Raw genomic sequence first — 20765 nt, forward strand, 5'->3', positions numbered from 1 at the left:
TGCGTATTTCACTAAATTATTACAGAAATAATTTTTTACAAAAATTGTCATTATCTCTAAAACAAGACCGATTTCAGGAAACTTTGTATCACATTTTAGTCTCTAAATGCGGTCAAGAATACAATAAAATCTGTCGGGTTTTATCAGCCCACGGTGTATATAGTCTGAGTTACTACCCACAACACAAGCTTTTTTGAGCTTACTGTGGGGCTTAGTCAGGTTGTGTAAGTTTGTTTAAGGATACTTAGACAAAATATAGTCCAGTAAACACATTACGTGAGTAAAAACAAAGAAACTATAATCATCCCTTTCTTTTGAGTGCTAGTACTAGCGCAAGGCGAATACAGTATGATTCCCTCTGTCTATGTTTGAAATGAAACAGTCCAGGGTCAAACTATAGATCAACAATTTAATACACGTCTCCCTGTTGAGTCCAAGGGTATTTATTTTGCCCGTTGTCCGTCGCCAATTCACGAGTACATAACGGGGATGGAGATATTCTAAAAATACTCAAAGTACACAATTGGCAGTGTTTATTTCAGGAAATGTAACAATTAAAAATTAACTAATAACATAATCCTAATTCACGTACGCTCATAAATTCGAAAATCACCTCTTTTAAATACTATCTCACGCCGAACACACGCGACATACACCGATCGAACGGTACACGAAACGTCACTTATCACTCGAAGATATGCTTGGAGGTGGGGCACGACAGGCGGACGGACGGGCATCAGACGGGCGTGGTGCGGCGGTACGCGTCCGTGCCCACGCCGCGGTCGTGCCGGCCCGGCTCCTCGCGCGCGCCCGCGCCCGCGCCGAACGTCACCAGCTCCTCCTCGCGTGACGGCGGCGGCTCCACGGCCGACGTGTCCAGGAAGCGCCCGCTCGCCACCGACGCCTGCGACTGGAATATCGACGCGCTCCGCAGCCCGCTCAGCGTGTTCGCGCTCTGCGGCACCTCCTTAAACTCCTCGAAGTAGTTGTCGCAGGCCGTCGGCCGCGGCGCCGCCGGGAACCCGTATAGGGTCGAAGTGGACAGGTCTTTCAGCGACGCCGAGCTTAAATTTATTCTTCTATTCTTATGTATGGAGCAGTGCGGCAGGTCGTCGCCGTCGAAGACAAAGCGGCGTCGCTCGCGCGGCGTGGCAGCCGAGGACCCGCTCGGCGGGTACGTGTCTCGTTTCATCATCCGTCTCTCTAGTAGTGTGGAGTCGCGCTCTCTAAAATCCGAGAACGCATACTCGCGATCCCACGCCCTGCCGTCCGCTTTAGCTTTTTCCGTGAGCTCCGTGATCCAGTCTTTTTGGTACCATTGCAGGAACAGAAATATGGCCGAGGTGCCGGCCAGCTCCACGGCGATGAAGCCGCTGATATACAGCCCGAACGAGTAGCCGTAGCTGTAAGACATCCGCGGCGACGCTAACACCGTGTAGTACAGCTTGTGATTCACTTGGGACTTGAACACCGATATATACATCACTATTCCAGTGAGCATTATTAGTCCTGAAAATGAAAAAAAAATGCAATTATCGTAATCAGTGTCAACCATATTCTTGAAATTTAATAATTTAATTATTTTTTCGATGTTCAACGCAATTCAGTTAATTTGGATACAAAGTTTGCTTAAGTGTCAAACTCAAGTTAATACATTCACTCGCGCAAAAACCTAGACATTATAACCGCTCAGGATTCTCAGCAGGTACATTCAGGTACGGTCTAAAATATCAATAATAATAATTCAGCCTATATACGTCCCACTGCTGGGTACAGGCCTCCTCTAATGTACGAGAGGGCTCGGGCTATAATCCCCACTCTAGCCCAATGCGGATTGGGGACTTCACATACACCTTTTGAATACCTTCGCAGATGTATGCAGGTTTCCTCACGATGTTTACCTTCACCGAAATGCTGGAGTAGTATGTTTTCCTTCTAAAAGATCAGTTCGACCAATTTTCCAGGGCCTTAACCCTTTTCCAGACCACATACGCGCTAATAGAATTTCAACTTTAGCATTCCGATTTAAGGTTCAAATTAGATTACACTTTCAGGAAATGTTTCTGAAAATGAATCATCAAAGCTGGATTAATTGGAATATATTGAGATTTTTCGGGAAAACCTTGTAGATTTGTGCGGCCTGGAAAAGGGTTAATATTAGGTATGGAAATGAATTAGGTAGCCTATTTGTTCAACCAACCAACAGTTGGAACCTTTAGCCTTACTGCAGCTAAACTAATGACTGTAAAGTGCCAATTATTGCTATGTCTATTAAAAAAGACTACTTCTATTAAAAATTTACAGTACATATGGTGCTACTTTACCGCACTAGTGCGAAAATTAGCATATACGTTACTGTGTCGAATATTTAAAGGGCCATATGTACTGTAAAACGTTGTACGATACATGTGCGAATAGGTAATTCGCAACTCGTGTCGATTTAAAACACTCCCTTCGGTCGTGTTTTAATTTATCGCCACGCGTTTCGAATTTCCTATTTTTCGCACTTGTATTGTAATGTACTATTAACTTGTCACTAAAATGGATTTTTTATACTAACATAAGAAGTGAAAACGCTATTCAAGTAATTCATAAATACTAGTTTCTCGTATTTTGTCCGTAGACGTTTTGCATTATTATAATTATAACTCTCTACACCAACGTATGCGAAGTGCACGGAAACGTTGCGCTTTAATGTGGTATGCCGGATGAATTTGATGAGACACAACATAAAAGGTGTCAACGTTAAAGGTAGGTACATTCTTCGCTGTACAAACAAATGAATAAGATATGGAAAGTATATTTATATTGGGTAATTCCACGAGACTGTAACGTCAGTTACCAATTCTTTCGTGTGTTCTTACATTAATTAAGCAAATTTAAGTATCCTGATATCTACCTGTAGGGCTACGCCAGATACGAGTATACAGACACTTAAATTTGCTTAATTAATGTAAGAACACACGAAAGAATTGGTAACTGACGTTACAGTCTCGTGGAATTACCCTATTTGACGTTATAATAATGTACGCAATATGCATGACCTAATAATAAAATACTAATTGAGTAGGTAGTTAGTTGGCTTGCGGAAGCCGGCATCAGGATAGGTCAAGTGTTACACTAGGTACTAGCCAAATTAAGTCATACCTTAAAGTCAGTATTTTTAATCGCACGTCTGCCCCACAACACATAAGCGTATAAATATACATTCAGAAATCAATTTAATCGTTTACGGTAGGCATCTACCGTGGAGACTATACGTCTCTGTCATGTTGTATAATATACTTGACTTGGTACATACTAGTTTATGTATTCTGTAGCATTAGTTTATGAGACTGCTTGCTTAACAATCCAGACCAGACGCGATTTATTTATTCAGTATCAATTTTATTTTGACACTTGGAGAGACTTTACACTTCCAAATCTTATTAGTATTAGTACTCAGAGTACTACATTGGGGACCTTTTACATCTCCAGATTTAATGTGTTTTTAACCATAGAGACTATACATCTCTATTGTATTGTAGTAATTATTTATTTTAAGATTATTATAATGTAATGTTTACCCAGGTATTGCCTGTTGTATTTATAAATGTTGTTATGTATTTTTCATGTCACTATATGATGTTACTATTAATGTTGTATTGACTTGTAAAAGAGCCCTTGGGGCCTACTTGCAGAATAAATTTTGGAATTTTGAATTTTGAGTAAGTGCAAATTGATTTCCCAATGTCACATACGGCTTTTATATGTATCTGGTAAGGCAGATTTATCGGCGTCGAATTGGCTAGAGCAGATGTCATTTTATGCTTATCTTTGAATATGATATCCTGTTGTGTTGATAGTGCATTTTTATCCCTATAACGACAATGAAATACAGATTTTCTGGCTGATTTAGCGTCGACTAATGGGGTGAAACCCCGAGAACAGCATGCTTCGTTTTATCAATGAAGCTTAACTAGTAAATCTACGGAACAATAACGCAAATATTTACCAGATATGATAAAGAGAACTCCAGCGATGAAGGTGCATAGCCGCCGGCCCTTCACGCAGTGGCCCAGCACACAACACAGGGCCCCGAAGGCCTGCGTCAGAACTGCGAGTAGCAACGGGGCTGCCGAGCGCGTCACTACGTCTGGAAATTATAACAAGACGATTAAATAACAAAAGGATATGGCATAACGCAAAAGCTTAAGATGCTAATGGTTCGAAATCACCCGCAATCACCGCAGGCCTTTGTCATTTCCATATTGTTATTTATCTTACTTTTTTGCAAAGGCATAGTTATTCTATGTGGAATATATTGCCGCAAAGATTACACTTTTAATACAAATATATGCAAAAATAGGACGTTCCTATTCCTTCCACTTCTTGTCTATGAGATTATGATGGGCACCTTTGCGCCGGAAACAGCAGTGAGCGGGATGTTTATTGACTTAAAATGCTTAATTCTATTTCGAATCACTAATATAATCAGAATTATTATTTGTTATTTATAATGATATGAATGATATTTAATACTTTTCCATCTTTTATGAAAACTTAAGTTACTAGGGATTTAAAGGGGGTCCCGAACTGTGGTACAATATCCGGCTCTTATTTAGTTCACATAATATAATTATAATAATAGTCTAATGTTTTAAGACAATACATCGTAAAAAGAGAAAACTTTGCCAGGACGTCTAAGTACAGTCGCGTTCATAAATATGTATAAATTTTTTCACCTTATTACAATGGATTAAGTTGAAAAAATGTATACATATTTATGAAGTCGACTGTACACCAACAAAAGCAAGTGCCGCGGTTTTTTATATAGTAAAATATCTTATTCAATTATTGCATAAATAACACATCGTCGTCAAAAAGAATGCGTACCCATAGTGTAGGTGAAAATTGTTTTTTATTTCGTAAAACCTATATATTATATATTATGGCGCTGTTGGTACCTTTACCAGCTTGTATGTACAGTCAGCTACAGATAAAAGGTATCACCCTTGCATACACCTTCTATGCAGGGGTGGTACCTCGTCTCTGCAGCGGACTGTACCTATACATTCAAGCTGTTAAAGGTACCTAGATAAACATATTTTAATTAGAATAAGTTTAGTATTTGTACTGGAACTACTTAATAATATATTTTATTAGAAATTTAATCAAATCTTCATTTACTCGGGCCTCTTCATAAGAACACGGGTAAATTGTGTATTTCATTTATACATTATTATCTTATTTACTTAATTTAAATAGAAAACTAGACTACAACATCTTTGAAGCAAATAATGTTTTTCGTTTAATTAAGTCTATCGAAGCTTTCATGGTTTATTTACACATTGTTTCATTAAATGTTAACTTAACCGCCATCGAGAAATACACGAGAACATAAAATAAATATAATTATTTTAACAGAACTCATTAGTTATACATTGGACGGAATAACTTTATTATTTGACTTGCACATCAATTAAAAGTCATGGCAGATGAAAATTAAATGGAAAAATGTACACCTTCGTGGCTCAGTTGGCAGAAGCGATTGGCCCGGTGTTATAACGGTCGCAGGTTCGAGTCCTGCCGGAGGAGAACATTTTTCAATTTTTCCTTTAATTTATAAATTTTTAGTAATGCTCGCAGACGTTTCTGCTTGTAAAAAAAGGTTTATTACTCAAGAGGTGTCACGAGCGCGTTGCCCATTCTTAATACATAGAACCAGTTCCAGGAACCAGTTTAGGAAATAATATTTAGGAGATCTGGCAACCGTACTCACCATCACACCACATCACATCCTACCCGCAAAGTTAACCTTTTGTATGCCACATCTCGTATCGGTTATAATTTTAGTATGTCGACCTTACCACGTATGTCCTACTCATTGACATTTCGGTTTATAGACATTTATTACTCATAAGAAATTACATTTCACTTACACGAGAAATATGTATAACATATTTCATATTATTTTTATATAGAAACAGTGAGCTCGGACTTGTGTACTGTGAAGGTTGGAACAGTATATAACTGGCAACGATTATATGAATTCAGTAATCCTGCGTCCTGCTGAAGGAATAAAGATCTGCATGCGATTCATTCTGAAGGTGGCAAGCAACAATGATAGACGATATTTCTGTTATTAGTTTGAAGAAAAAATTGAATTAAATATTATCAGAAATTTACCTCGAGCGTTTACATTCCCCACCTCAGATAGACCGTATCTCTTCACAGTACATAGACATACCAATTGGAGTTTAGGAATATGAACAATACAGGTTAATATAAATATACTCACATGGTATAGCATTTGTCGAGTCGATAGGGTCCGGGGCGTGCTGAGACAGCGGGAAATACGGAATGTCGACACACCTGAACACCGTGCTCCCGGCTGAAAAGGGGAAATGTGCGTTTTTGTTATTATTTATATTAATGGATACATTATTATGGACTGGACATCAGGACAACACCCCCAAATTCAGTATTAATCTGTATAGGTATAAAAATCATTACTGAAATGCCACGGTGAAACCAGTTGAGTCGTTTTTATTGAAAAATTACCACTCCCTTTGCCTCTAACGGCCCGATTTGAAGAATGGTGAAGACACGTTTAAGATCTTGGAAAGATCTTTAGAAAATCGATAACTAAACAACATGTCAAAATTGACGTTTATTTAGATTCCGCTGTGATCCCAATAAGATCTATCTACGATATTTGTATCTAAGTGACATTGGTTGCCCGAATCTAGCTGCTTATGTCAATTATACGACATACAAACGAAATCTAAATGAGAACTTATCTAAACCAGAACTTATCGTTATCGTATCTCAGTCTTTGAATTGGGCCGTAAGTGCTCATCTTAGACATTAGTTCATACATCACGTTCTGACTCTACGCGTTAGCAAATAAGAGACCGACTTTACCTATATTATTTTGAACGGGGACGGGGGATAACGTGGCCTCAAGCTTTCTTATTGGTATAAACTATAAAGACCACAAAAAAAAACTAAAAACAGGTTGATCCGTATAAAAGCAGAACGTTATAAACTAATTTACCAGTTCTATTTATATTTAGTAAGTATTTCATTTATTATGGTACCAGTGCTCTTGCGGTTATTTTGCTGATTTAATAATTTAATGTTTATGTGGTAGCGTTTGAGATGCTAGGTAATCCAAGCATTTAGAATGTTCGAGGAATGTTTATGTCCCTTTCAGTCACATCAGTGTTAATATGAGTACCTACCATATACGTGGAAATAACGTTTTTTCGTGTGGCGTAGTTAACATTAGCAGTAGAACGTAGTTTTTCCTGATTGTGACGTCCAGCCAAGTATTACATAATCCGAGCGATTTTTGATCTTTCAACGCAAAACTGTCGTTTCATTTTCGGTACCGTCCAAGTGGGCATATATTCTTTGTTTGCAGTATCGTAGTTTCTACAATTGTTCTGTCTAAACAAGTATTGTTACATGAAACGCAACCTGCACAACAGAGCAGCGTTATACCGAGTGGGCAGACGAAACTTCCGCGCGACCGACAATGCGTCGTTTCCGACGACGGAAACGCATTGTCGGCGAGTACACGGCGCCCCACTTTCCACGCGCGGACTGTGTAATGTGCGAGCTGACTGTCTGTCCTGCGTTTATGCATTCATTTTCTTTATAAAAACTTAATTTTTTTACATTGTTAGTTTCATAACACATAATTATATAAAAATCAATCATATTCATATAAAGGTATTTGTTTTATGCATGTGTTATTAATTTATATTCATTTGGTTATTAGTAAAACCCATGTTTCTATGTATGATAATATCTAGATACTTACAGGAATTGATAAATCATATACTGGGGCATAGAGGCGTACTCGTAGCTACAATCCGGAGACAATTTGCTTTACAACGAGGATGAGCCTCCCAGTGCCGTTGTAATTACGAAGGGTTGGGAATGCTTTCCTCTTAATGGAAATCATTTGTTAGGAAGTAGGTTCCAACAGTTACGAAACTTACGGTCAGTATGACAAATCCTCCACAACCCCGACACAGTGTGTTTGGCCACAAGGCTATGCCTCCCGGTGCCGTTGTACGAGGGGTTGAGCATGTTCTCTTCAGTGTGAAGCCAGTTGTTGGTGGACACGGCGACGAGGACGGCGACCACCGCGGTGCCGGCGGAGAGGGGGGTCAGCAGCCACAAGCACGCCACGGACGAGTCGATCTGCGCCACCAGTGTTGGTGAAGGGGGTATAGGTCTGGAAAATTTTGTAACTTCGATTAGTTTCAAGCCTTTTATTCTATTGTAATGAGGTAATGTTTTCTCATAATTCTAGTTTGACATACATTTTATTCTGAATGAGGTGGTATGTAAGTTTCTGATTCAAGATACAATAGAACTAAGTATTTTTAGGTATGCTACATTTAAGTATATGTGGTACCTATATGATTAGGGATACAGAAAATTAGAAACAGGCTGTCATAAATCCACAGAAATATATTTCCTTTGCAACATTCACTAAACTAATGGAACCAAACGTTCGTTAAAACTGCTTTAGCGGTCAGTGTGACGCGCAAACTTGATTGAATTAGTGCAATTCAATCAAGTTTGCGCGTCACATGCGCCTCTGTTATTTGCCTAGGTTTAAAATATACTGAGTAATTGAGATTGTCTCTTTATTAAAATATTAAAAAGATGTGTCTTTTTATTAAAAAAACACATTTGAAATTTTCAATAAAAAGACATGACAATATTGTTTACCTCTTTTCTAATGATAAAATTAAATTAAAAAATTTAAAAAATTATTTATTTCTGTACAGAACACAGAAAAACATAATTATTGGTATACTGGCGGACCCCAAACTAGGCTGAGCCTGTATCTCGGGACGCTTGAGTGCAATACATTGGCAATAAGTATAAAAACGTTACAAATAGGTACAGACGTTACAAATCAGAAAGAGAAGATTAAAAAACTAAAATATAACAACACATAAAAATACATTACAAAACGGTGGATACTACTATACAAATATGTGTGTGTGTGTGTGTGTGTGTGTGTGTGTGTGTGTGTGTGTGTGTGTGTGTGTGTGTGTGTGTGTGTGTGTGTGTGTGTGTGTGTGTGTGTGTGTGTGTGTGTGTGTGTGTGTGTGTGTGTGTGTGTGTGTGTGTGTGTGTGTGTGTGTGTGTGTGCGCGCGTGCGTTAACTTGGTACAAGAAGAGCCTCCGTTTCGTGATATGTTAACGACACAAGCCACATTTTTACCGTTGCCTTGGTCTTACTTAAAGTCCAATTTTGAATTTCGTGTACCTTACAAACATTGTTATATACACGTAGGTGCATAAAATGTGGCGACCGCTTTGCAAGGGCTGATCTATATTTTGGAGTGGGGACTCGAAATTTCCGTTTGGTCAGCAGCTGTGTAATGTTAGGCAATTTGCCAATAATTACATGAGCTTGAGCTACTGCTTTAGACACATATAACCGTCTCACGCTTAGGAGTTTCGAGTCCCGGTAAAGGGAATTCGTTGGGTAAAAAAGAGGTTTGCGCAGCATGACCTTGATGACAGCACGCTGAGCCCTCTCCAGCGTTATAAGTGTGCTTTAAAAAAACGAACTATAATGTACTCATTCCAAATATCATCAAAAATTTAACAAGACGTTGGCCGATTCAGGATAAGAGACAAATACATATTAATGCTCGTGTAAATTATAAATATCAACAAAAAATAAATAGTCCAGAGGTGACATTCGCAGCCACAACAGCATGTCACCTTAGACCCAACTGAGTAATGCGGTTGGCGATGTGGAAATTTACGAGAAAAGAGTACAGTTTCAAATTGGATAGCAGCAGCGTTGAAGCAGTGGGAAATTGGCGATATAAGAGTGAAATCCTTGATAAATTGCGTCGCTTTCGTTGCCACATTGTTATCGTGATTACAGCGTTTAATCCGTCAATCATTTTAATAAGATTGACAGTGTCATTGCGTTTTGGACACTACAGTTGGGTTACCTGGGCGGGCGGCGGCTGGCGATGGCGCCGCTGAGCGTGGGCGCGGGCTGGCGCGCGGCACGCGGCAGCGTAGCATGCACGCACTGCGCACCGCCGCCCCACATACCTTCCCTGCCTCTCACTGAAACAAAACAAAAATCTCATTCAAATCAGCCGAGCAAAAGCTTTAAATAAGTATTAAGTACTTTATTAGAAGTTTGTACACATTTATAAGTATTAGGTATTTTAGATAACATGTTTGAATACTTTATATTATTTGTATTTAAGGTATGAAATAAAAAGGTTTGAAATTCATGTTTGCGACCGAAAGCAAACCACTATTTGTACTCAAACCTAAAATTACTTCAAACACAACCTTACCCTTGTAGGTAATTACCTACACACAATTGTGTGTGGCTGTGGAATAAGCGATACGAAACAAAATAATAACGATCCGTTTAATTCTATATGTAGACCTAATGATAAAAAAAACTACTATGTACCTATGTGTACCAAGAAGAAAACTATTGAGATCACGTTAGCATATAAGCATTACAAAATACACGTTAAAGTTAAAGCGTTAAGGTTGTCGTTTGTTTGTTTCCAGCAGTGGAACTTCCAAATTGAATATGTAACAGGGACATGCACTCAAGTCAATGACAACTGTCTGTTCTTGCAATGGCAGTTCGATTCTAGTTTGGATTGTTGCGCACATCGAGCGCGGTCCTGCGGGAATTAACTGGTCCATGTAAAACATCGCTTAGTTAACCAACGACTTTATCAAGCTTTATAGGTATGCCAAGTCAATTTTTGTATTCGGCAACAAGGAAACCTTAAAATGAGTGCAAATTTCATTTCGTCTGATATTAGCTGTCTCTAAGGTGAAACCACTTTTCAACCCCTTTTTATTACGAGTAGAATGAGATTATAGATAAGATGTAACTTGTAATACGAACGGTTTTTACTCAGTTAATTGAGTTGGCATGTACTATAAATAAAGATAGATGGATAAGGATCCATAATACAATAGATTGCATATTTGACGGTTTATATGACCATGGCCCTGCCTTTAGTTATTGGGCGGTCAACTTTAAATCAGGGATCGTAAATTAGGTATAACCAGTTATAGTTGTATTTCGCTATTTATATCACTAAAGCTTTGATTACCCGTATTCATGTCTATTAGCGATTTTTCCATTAGACAACAATAAAAAAAAATACCTGTATTTGACATGTTATCCTTAAAAACCATTACCGGTAATACATGTCAATGTCAAAATACTCCTTTATTTGTTTCTTTGAATACGTTGTGCTTTGCCGTATTGCTAAATTGTAAAAAAAATTCAGACTTACAGAAAAGTGAAATAATAGTGTGTATGACATACGTCGTAAATTAATTTTCTTATTCAATACCTAATAATAGTATTTTCTTATTAAGTGCCTAGTAATAATACTTCAGCCAGCTAAGCAGAATGTTATCGCGTTACGTTACAATATTACACCTATTTGTTGTGTTTTAGTAGTAGTATCTGATTGACATCTTACCTTTCAAGTGCAATGAATAGCGGTATTGAATAAAGTTAATTAATATTGTAAATAGTCTTTATATAGCAGTAAAAACAAAAGCGAAATGAAAACATTACCTCTAATAGGATTACAGGTATTATTTTTATAGCGGTCATAGTTTGAAAATTTATTTACAGGTATTAAATAAAACCGGTTGTACAATCTTTGCTTTATATATTCGCAACCTAATACGCTTGATTTTATCTCATAACATAAAATATCCATTATTTTGCAGTTGTGCATTTATTATTTGCAATAATATACGATTGTTTGATTGTTGTCAGTGACGAATTATCAATGCAACACACACCGAGTGATAGGTAATTAATCGCGAGATGGCTCCCCGTGAGCACGTCACTGTCGACCGCCATTAACATATTGCAGTTGCGGCTACGTCATAGATAATCTCCCATTAGATCCCTCATCAGTTGTCAGGTACTGACGGTGTCAGAATTGCGAAAAATCCTTAGGTATGCAAATTCAGAACAGGCATGTGCTCACTGCGTAACAACAAGACATGAATTTAACGTGAATGGGTTTCATAATAAGGCTTAAAGCTACGAATTTGGCAGGAGAGGAGATCGAGACTTATCTTCTGAAGTTCGTTGGTATAGGTACTTAAGGGCGTTGCTAAATTTAAATCGAAGTGGGTGATACTTAATTGCTCGTAGAATCGATAGCCGCTGAGCATAAATAAATGACGACCACGTACTACTGAAAAACGCAGTGTGGGAATTACTCTAAAGATCTGGTCATGATCCTACAAAAATAATGATTAATTGAATTATGTAAAAAGTAGGCTTAGCGCAAATTCCCGCGACACTATATCGCGAGCGACATAGACGATTACTCATACTTTTCTAACTGTATTAATTAGAAATGGATGGGTAGTCTAAATCGCGCGTGAGATACTATTTCGGCGCACACGGGCCGAGCCTACTAAGGCCTTTGTCCTGCAATTGATTTTCTTGACTAACGTTCTACGATCCCTTATAAAGCGTGGCACTACGCCATCATTCATATTTTAATAAACATAACAAAACAACTCAAGATTAGTGCACAATAATACCTATCTTTAAATACTTTGACGACCAGTTTGGCCTAGAGGGTAGTGACCCTGCCTACGAAGCCGATGGTCCCGGGTTCAAATCCTGGTAAGGGCATATATTCGTGTGATGAGCATGGATATTTGTTCCTGAGTCATGGGTGTTTTCTATGTATTTAAGTATTTATAAGTATTTATATATTATATATATCGTTGTCTAAGTACCCTCAACACAAACCTTATTGAGCTTACTGTGGGACTTAGTCAATTTGTGTACTAATGTCCAGGCCTCGGAGTATTTTTAGCACGGTAAGACTAAGGAGAGCTATGGAGTCTTTGTTAACATTAAAATTAAGTTCATACTCATACTCATCCTCATTAATTTAGTTCATAAAATAAATAATAGCTATAAAAAATACACCACCATCTTCATTGACGAGTAACAAATAATATGAAGGTAAACAACCCCATAGAATTAACAATCAATATCCATAGAATCAGCAATTTATTCCGAAATTTGCCTTAAATGAATATATTGAAGTAACAAATCATACGTCTTAATATGTTGATACATGACATATGATGTCATTAAGTGCATTATCTAAAGCGGCCAGTGACAACGTATAGTTCCTTATCTTAACAGTAATTATAGTATGTAGGTACGTTAAGTACTTAAATAAAATATTGGAGCGATGACACTGCAATATGGGTAATATAATAATATTAACATACACATATACATATTATTACTTTTTTATAATATAACATTTAATTAAATATATGTAAACAGAATTAATTACATATAAGTAGTCTAAGTATTTATAAAACGATTCGGACGAACTTAATTAATGAGGATGAGTATGAGTATGAATTTAATTTTAATGTTAACAAAGACTCCATAGCTCTCCTTAGTCTTACCGTGCTAAAAATACTCCGAGGCCTGCTAATGTCCTATAATATTAATATTTATTTATTTTATATTTATTTATTTTTTATTTTATTTTAAATACTCCATCTTGTGGGACCTAACCTATGAGTTGCGGCCACGTCAATCGCGTCAACATACGCTTTCACTGAATTATTAACCAGAGTTTTCCGTTCACTGGACATGTTTTGTTAATGTTCTAGGATTAACAACTTAACTCTAGTCAGACCAAGCTTAGTTGGCAGCTATTTTGATAGCATATTTAGACTGTGAACGTGTTAAATAAACGTTATAATTTAATGGAAGTTACACGTTTAAAATAATTCTTGCATAGTCTATGCTATCAAAATCGATGCCAACTTAGCTTGGTCTAACTCTATCGATATTCTACTTTGTAATTTAAATTTCGTTGCGAGTAAATGTCACTTATGTTATACATATATCAGTCTGTAAAAAGCGCTGATGGCCTAGTGGAAAGAGCGTGCGCATCGCAATCCGGAGGTCGCGGGAAAACATCGTGAGGAAACCTGAATAATCCCAATAAGACCTAGTTTACCCTCTGGATTGGAAGGTTAGATGGCAGTCGCTTTCGTAAAAACTCGTGCCTACGCCAATTCTAGGTATTAGTTGCCAAACAACTCCCAGGCTCGCATGAGCCGTGGCAAAAAATGCCGGGACAACGCGAGAAAGATGATTAAAATTCAGCCAAGTTTAGCCAATTGAATATTTTTCAAGTCCACCATAAGCGTCACACAGTAACTAAATAAGTATCTAATTAATCTTGTTTTTTCCCCATTTATCTACATTAAATACATTAAATATATTAAATACAAATATTCAGTTTAGTGCCTTTGGGTCCACAGTGTCAGAACGACAAAACTTCCGCTGTATCAGAACGTCTACTAAGTCAAAACGTTCACTGTCTCTAAACATCCACTGTATCAGAACGTCCACTGTGCCAAAACGCCCACTTAATCAAAATACTGACCGTATTTAATTAAAGGATGGTTTCGAAAAAAAAAACGCTATGAAAGTTCGCTACTGGGCTACAATATGCGTCGTTATGATTAACGGCCCGATTCGAAGAATGAGATACGATAGCGATAAGTTCTGGTTAAGATAAGTTCTCATTTAGATATCGTTTGTATGTCGTATAATTGACAGAAGCAGCTCGATTCGGGCAACCAATGTCACTTTGACGTAAGAAATATCGTAGATAGATCTTATTGGGATCACAGCGGAATCGAAATAAACGTCAATTTTGACATGTCGTTTAGTTATCGATCTTTTGAAGATCTTTCCAAGATCTTAAACGTGTCTTAATCATTCTTTGAATCGGGCCGTAAGTAGCAACATCCAAAAAAGTTACATAAATTGGTTTAATTTCATTGTTGTCAGTTTGTTTAATGAGAATGACGTATCGACACAGTCAACCATTTGGTAGAGTGGACATTTTTGTTGAGTGGCTGAAATGGTAAAGAGGACGATTAGACATTTTAACGCGGACATCCTGTTACAGTGAATATTGTAGCTGAAGCCGTTTTGCGTAGGGGTCACAGTTCTAACCTAACCTAACCTACATTTCTGGTAGCGGTTTGTTTTGTGTAGGGGTTGCAGTTCTAGTCTAACCTAATCTGTAAATAGCAGTTCGTTATGTGTAGAAGGTGTCTCAATTTTATCATCATAGGTTATACCAATTGTACTTAAGATGAAACAAACGTTATAAGTATATCCATTATACTTAGGTTTAGGTTTAAAGAACTTTAAAATTATATAATTCACTTACATGAGAAAATTCACATGTTAAAACTAAGTCTAAGCATACAGTGTACACAAAAAACATGTTATTAAATTCATAGTGGGTAGAAATGCATTACAAGATACTTATTACTAAACGCTCGGAACGACTTCAAGAATCTTATGCTTAATGTTATTCAATCAATTAACCATTATATGAAACGATAATAATATCATTTGTTAATATATCAAGTGTTGTTATGTGATTTAATAAATATATCAAATAAGCGTTATTTAGACTGATGTTATAACAAAAATACTTATAGCTATCGATACGCACCCAAACCTAATAAGCTGTAAAGGAATCAAATTTTATAACATACATAAATTTCCTAAGAAAACTACTGGAATATTTACATACTTTTATTGAGTCTAACTGTTTTTTTTATTTCTGTCTGGAATAAATAGTTTTTTATTGCAGAGGTCGGGAAAATGCAATTCGCGGATGAGTTAGTGACGTCCGACAAAGAAAACGAATCCACGAATTGCTGTTCCTGCCAAGGCATATATAGTGCAAATAAGGTAAAATTATTATAATTTAAACATCAACCATGACTCAAATTGAACCTTTACATCAAAAACGTCAAAAACAATTTCCACCTTTAATTATTAAAAAAAAAGTTAAGGGCACAACTTATTCTGCCATTCAGTACCATCCACTCTTCGTTTATTCAATATACTGTAGGTGCACGCATGAAATCCTTAAAAAAATTAAAAGTTATATACCTAGTCTTTGATTTTATTAAGCAGGAATTGCACGATCATACACGACGGTCTTGTAAGAACGATATAAGTAAGGTCGTTTATCTTACTATCTCAATACGCTGACCGGGACGTGTAGACGAGGCTCGCGTTTGGCTGTTTGCGTTTTTCTTAGTGGATACATGTTTAAAAAAAGTAAAAAATAATACTTACAGTAATAACTTCCTGTCCACTAAAACATCTTCCAAGACTAAAACACGACAATATAACGGATAATTTTTTTTAAATTTGAGTTTGACTATAATGAAGAATTTTCCCTACTAATAGCATATTGGAAAAAATATTGTTTTCTGTTTGCAACATGATAAATTTGACCCACTTTCATATGTCAGTATTTATAATTTATATATTTAATCGCACATAAAACTGCCAACACACTAATGCGGCTACTGGTAATTAAGCCAATCCTATTTGGCCGAACGTACCCATCTATAAATTCCACACGATATCCACTAAAACTCAATCGATTAATTAAATCAAAGGGACGGAAGGATCTGTAATTAAGGAATAATGGCATAGTTTGACCAAATTGTCTGACCCTATAGGGACCATAAACCCTTTAGGTATTTTTTGTGGGCCAAGGCAATCGCCAATTACGATCGCAGTGCCTACTTTTTACTTGGCGAATATCTCTGTGAAATAAATTGCCACAACATGTTTAGGTATACGTACCAATATTTTTATATTATTAAGGTATGTTATATGGGCTTGATTTAAGGTGCATTCGGGTATTCTGAAAAGTAATTAAATATATTGGAAATATGGGCGACTTTCCGAATTACCCGACATCCTAAAATATTAGATATTACACGAACACACTTTACTTCTGTAACACTTTAAACTCTCGCGTTTTGTACACAATATTTAATGGTATTAACGGGTCTACCGCAATTAATAGTTATTTACGATACAAGTGCGAATTACCTATTCGCACGTGTATAGTACAACTTTTTTCAGTACATATGGCTCTTTAAAGTTTCGACATAGTTACATAATGTGCTAATTTACGCACTAGTGCGGAAAATTAGCACCATATGTACTGAAAACTTCATTATTGTACAGCACAATGCCAACGGAAATATGCAACAACCCAGTAGCTGGGTCTGCTGGGTGGTTCCATATCCCCGTTGACATTTTGTTGGGACGTCAGTCTTCAGTGACCACAGCTGGTGCAACCCAGATGAAACCATTAAAATACACCTTGCTTCTGTTTTTTAATTTCACAATTATATATATTATAATGAAAAATCATTCTCTATGGATAGGTATGACCAAAAAAATATCAAAAAAAGAGTGTACCTACAAGTTTCAAAATGATCGACATTGTCCAGGTGACACTTCTGTAGTTGCACACGTCCATAGGCAACCGTTTACTGGCGCCAAGTATTTAGAAGTAAATCTCGAACAAGTCAAAGTTTCCTTTATTTCAAAAGCAATTGATCAGAAAGTACTCTCATGCTCTTTAAACGTAAATGATGTGCGGAAATTAGAGAGCTGATCTCATTCCAACGCGGAACAGCGGTCCCGGCCTAATGACCGAGCCGGCTTCGGATTTATGAGAACTGCTTGATCCGATCGCTCCTCAAATGTGCTATAAGTAATGTGATCTGTAGCAACTGTACTTTAGGGTAGGTAGGCACGTATGTAGGGTACAACGCAAAATTTCCCGACATACACTGTGCCGTGCCTAGAAGTTAGATAATTTTTCTCTGTACCTGATTAAATAAATGTATTATATAAGCTACACCGCCATAATAACCCAGGTCAGGAAGCAGCAGGCAAGACAAGTCTAAACATCCCTTGATTTTAAATGTGGTATTGAATACAAAGATTATGTGGAATCCTTAAACCGTCATAAAATGCAGTCACTAGAGTGTTGGAGAGACTGCGTTGATTCTGTTCTATTATTTAAAATAATAAATGGTTATATTGATGCCCCTAGCTTGTTGAAAGACATATGTATAAGAGTTCCAGGTAATAAAGAGCGCCGATGTCGTCCCAGATACAAGCATTTATTCTCCATTCCATGTAGTAGAACTAACTATTCTAAAAATATGTTTATTAAACGAGCATGTGCCCTCTGTAATGATCATAACATTGTAAAAAATGTAGACATATTTAATTGTACCATAAGTTCATTGAAAACAGTATTCAAGACTAGTAGCATATAAATCTTAACGCGTATATAATAAGTATTATTATGTCATGTTTGTCGATACTTCATACTTATTCAAAAGTTGTTATAAACGTAGAACGTGTTTTACATTGTGCTTTTCACTGAGTGTTTTGTAAATCTGATTTCTCAAATTCTGTGTAACCTCTTACTATTTAGCTGAACCTAAACGTAGATAGGTACTTTTCGTGCTTCTATATAAAGATATGTTTAACAAACATGGAAACTATAGGTCTAGTTTAAGATAAGAAACTGTAATAATATTTTTTGTATGACCGTTTGTTTCATATTTAAATAAAAAATAAAAAAATAAAAATAAAATTTCACCAATTTGACAAAGTGTCGAAGAATTGTCAAACATTGGATTGGAACTCTAATACTTAAGAGTAACTGGAGATAAGCCATCAATTTAAATATTTGCCCCTGCTACATCCCCGGAATTTGAAGAGTGCCTTCCAAGTTTTGATGTCTTTACAGATCAAAGCCAAAATATGAAACCATGAAACGGCGAAGTTTAAGTAAAATGGTCTCCGACCTCGGCTTACGATTCGAACATCACGCAGTTTAAAAACAAAGGGAAAACAACCACAAAAAGTACAATACGACAAAATAAAGGTTCATAGTAAAAAAACCTGATTGAAATGGAACGTTTTAGTGCGATAGCGTTTACTCTGTACATTGTTTACTTTGTAGTCCCTGATGTCAGTTACTAAAGTAATATTGTAAATCTGTAGGAAAATATTTTTCGTTCATTGGTAACAGTGCCCTGTAATTTACAAAGAATTGATTCAATAGAAATATCCAATTACTTAGGATTGAGTTGTAATCTCATAGATAGTCTGATTTAAGAAATTTTAAAATAACGTTTTTTATAACCGCTTCTGAATTACTGATACATCACTGGTAAGATTTGCCTAGACACCGTAGTTATTTATCTGAACGTTACTATCTTTCACTCTAGTCGGTAGCATTAGATGTATGTGAGCTGTAATCAAAATTCAAACTATTTATTTAGTATTTTTTATCTCATATTATAAGGGGTCTAACCATAATATTAAAACAACGGTAGGTGTGATCAAAATACATTTATTTGGCACAATGAATATAACCTATTCCAATCTAACTAACCACACGACAGTAGTACGCTTAGACAAGCAATTATAATTATTGTCTCGAGTTCTAACAAAACAAAACGTACTGACCTGCTAATAATACAATCAACGTGACCACTTGTAATTTGCATCGACTGTCATCGTTCGAATGTCACCTCCCGAATGCTCGTTCAATATTTAAGATGGAGGGATCGATCACGTAACCCTTCACGTGATCGATCGTTATTAATACTTTTAATAGTATACTTAGCTTATTTAATCTAGAAAAATGTATTATAATGACAAAATATCTATATAAACTAAACAGTATCCGTACAATATGTAGCTTAAGTCATATAACGTATAACCCCGTTTAATGAGAATAATCAGAAATATTTTCTCTTTTATAAAACGTTCATAAGTTCATAAACCTAAAATGTTAATAACGGTATGTGCGATCCGCACGTCCAATCACAAACATTACTTTTATCTTGCAAACGAACCTATAGCTCCCTAAACATTTACAACCATAAATTACCATAACCAAAATACTAGGTCTTACATTTGACGTCTATTATAAATATTATGATAAAACAATATTTTAAGAAATATTATAAGGAAAGCTTTAATAGCCTCGTGCTTAGATAGGTATTTGTTAGATAGTGACGTTCAAGATGACAGATGATAAGTGCGACGATCTTAAGCAAGTTTAGTAAATACTCATATCATATTATAAATGCAAAAGTATCTTTGTCTGCCTGATTTAGATGGAAATAGAGATAGTTTTTATCAATCAACATTCCACGCAAACGCAGTTGTGGACAAAAGCTAGGTAACTATATAAATGTAAATGATAAAAAACCCTTTATCAATAGCTCCTTTATAAATTGCGTAGCTTATTCCGCTGTACGTGGGTATTTGGTGTAGTGAATTTATCGAGACATTAGGATGAATCCCTGGCCTTTTGTCGCGGGTTCCCTAAACAGGATTCCTCGACGCAGGTGGACATTGATATTCCAACGCCGTGTCCCCGGGTTAGCGGCGAATTTTCGCAGCAACGTAAGCTTCATTTCTTCCAAACTTACCATTCCCGCGACCCGGCCCCGCAATGTAATAATGTGAAGGACGTTCATAGTAAAATTCAATTATTTTCTCTCTCTGTCCAAGCTTTTGTCAACATTACGGATCGTTCGTATTTTTTTGTTATAATAAAGCTTTTTGCTCAGCTTTGCGGCTAATTCGATTAGATTTGGTAAATTTATTCGTAAACGATTTCGTTTTTATTTTCTTGTTAAATGTGGACAATGTAGGTTGGAAGGTATTTTTATTCTGGGAAGTCAAGATTAATTATTGTTATTCAAGAAGGTTTTCTACTTCGTCAATCAAACAAGTCAACTTCTGAATTCCAAAAAAATGGTTCTTTACGCACATGGAGTTTGTGTTT

At 36.5% G+C, this 20765-nt stretch overlaps 1 protein-coding gene and 1 long non-coding RNA gene across 2 annotated transcripts in view; both read right to left on the reverse strand.

The window, feature by feature from the left end:
* LOC133522141 (uncharacterized) overlaps positions 1 to 20765 on the reverse strand; it is a 596248-nt gene that overhangs the window by 203817 nt on the left and 371666 nt on the right. The window lies entirely within an intron of this gene.
* LOC133522134 (voltage-dependent calcium channel gamma-3 subunit-like) overlaps positions 517 to 20765 on the reverse strand; it is a 92305-nt gene continuing 72056 nt past the window's right edge. Inside the window, exons 2-6 of the mRNA XM_061857362.1 lie at positions 9984 to 10104; positions 7992 to 8230; positions 6281 to 6373; positions 3995 to 4135; positions 517 to 1509 (exon numbers count right to left, since the gene is read on the reverse strand). Coding sequence (XP_061713346.1) covers positions 737 to 1509; positions 3995 to 4135; positions 6281 to 6373; positions 7992 to 8230; positions 9984 to 10087 — 1350 coding nt within the window. The 5' untranslated portion in view covers positions 10088 to 10104 and the 3' untranslated portion in view covers positions 517 to 736. The remainder of the gene's footprint in view (positions 1510 to 3994; positions 4136 to 6280; positions 6374 to 7991; positions 8231 to 9983; positions 10105 to 20765) is intronic.

The sequence above is a fragment of the Cydia pomonella genome, chromosome 10, assembly GCF_033807575.1.
Source record: "Cydia pomonella isolate Wapato2018A chromosome 10, ilCydPomo1, whole genome shotgun sequence".
Taxonomy (NCBI): domain Eukaryota; kingdom Metazoa; phylum Arthropoda; class Insecta; order Lepidoptera; family Tortricidae; genus Cydia; species Cydia pomonella.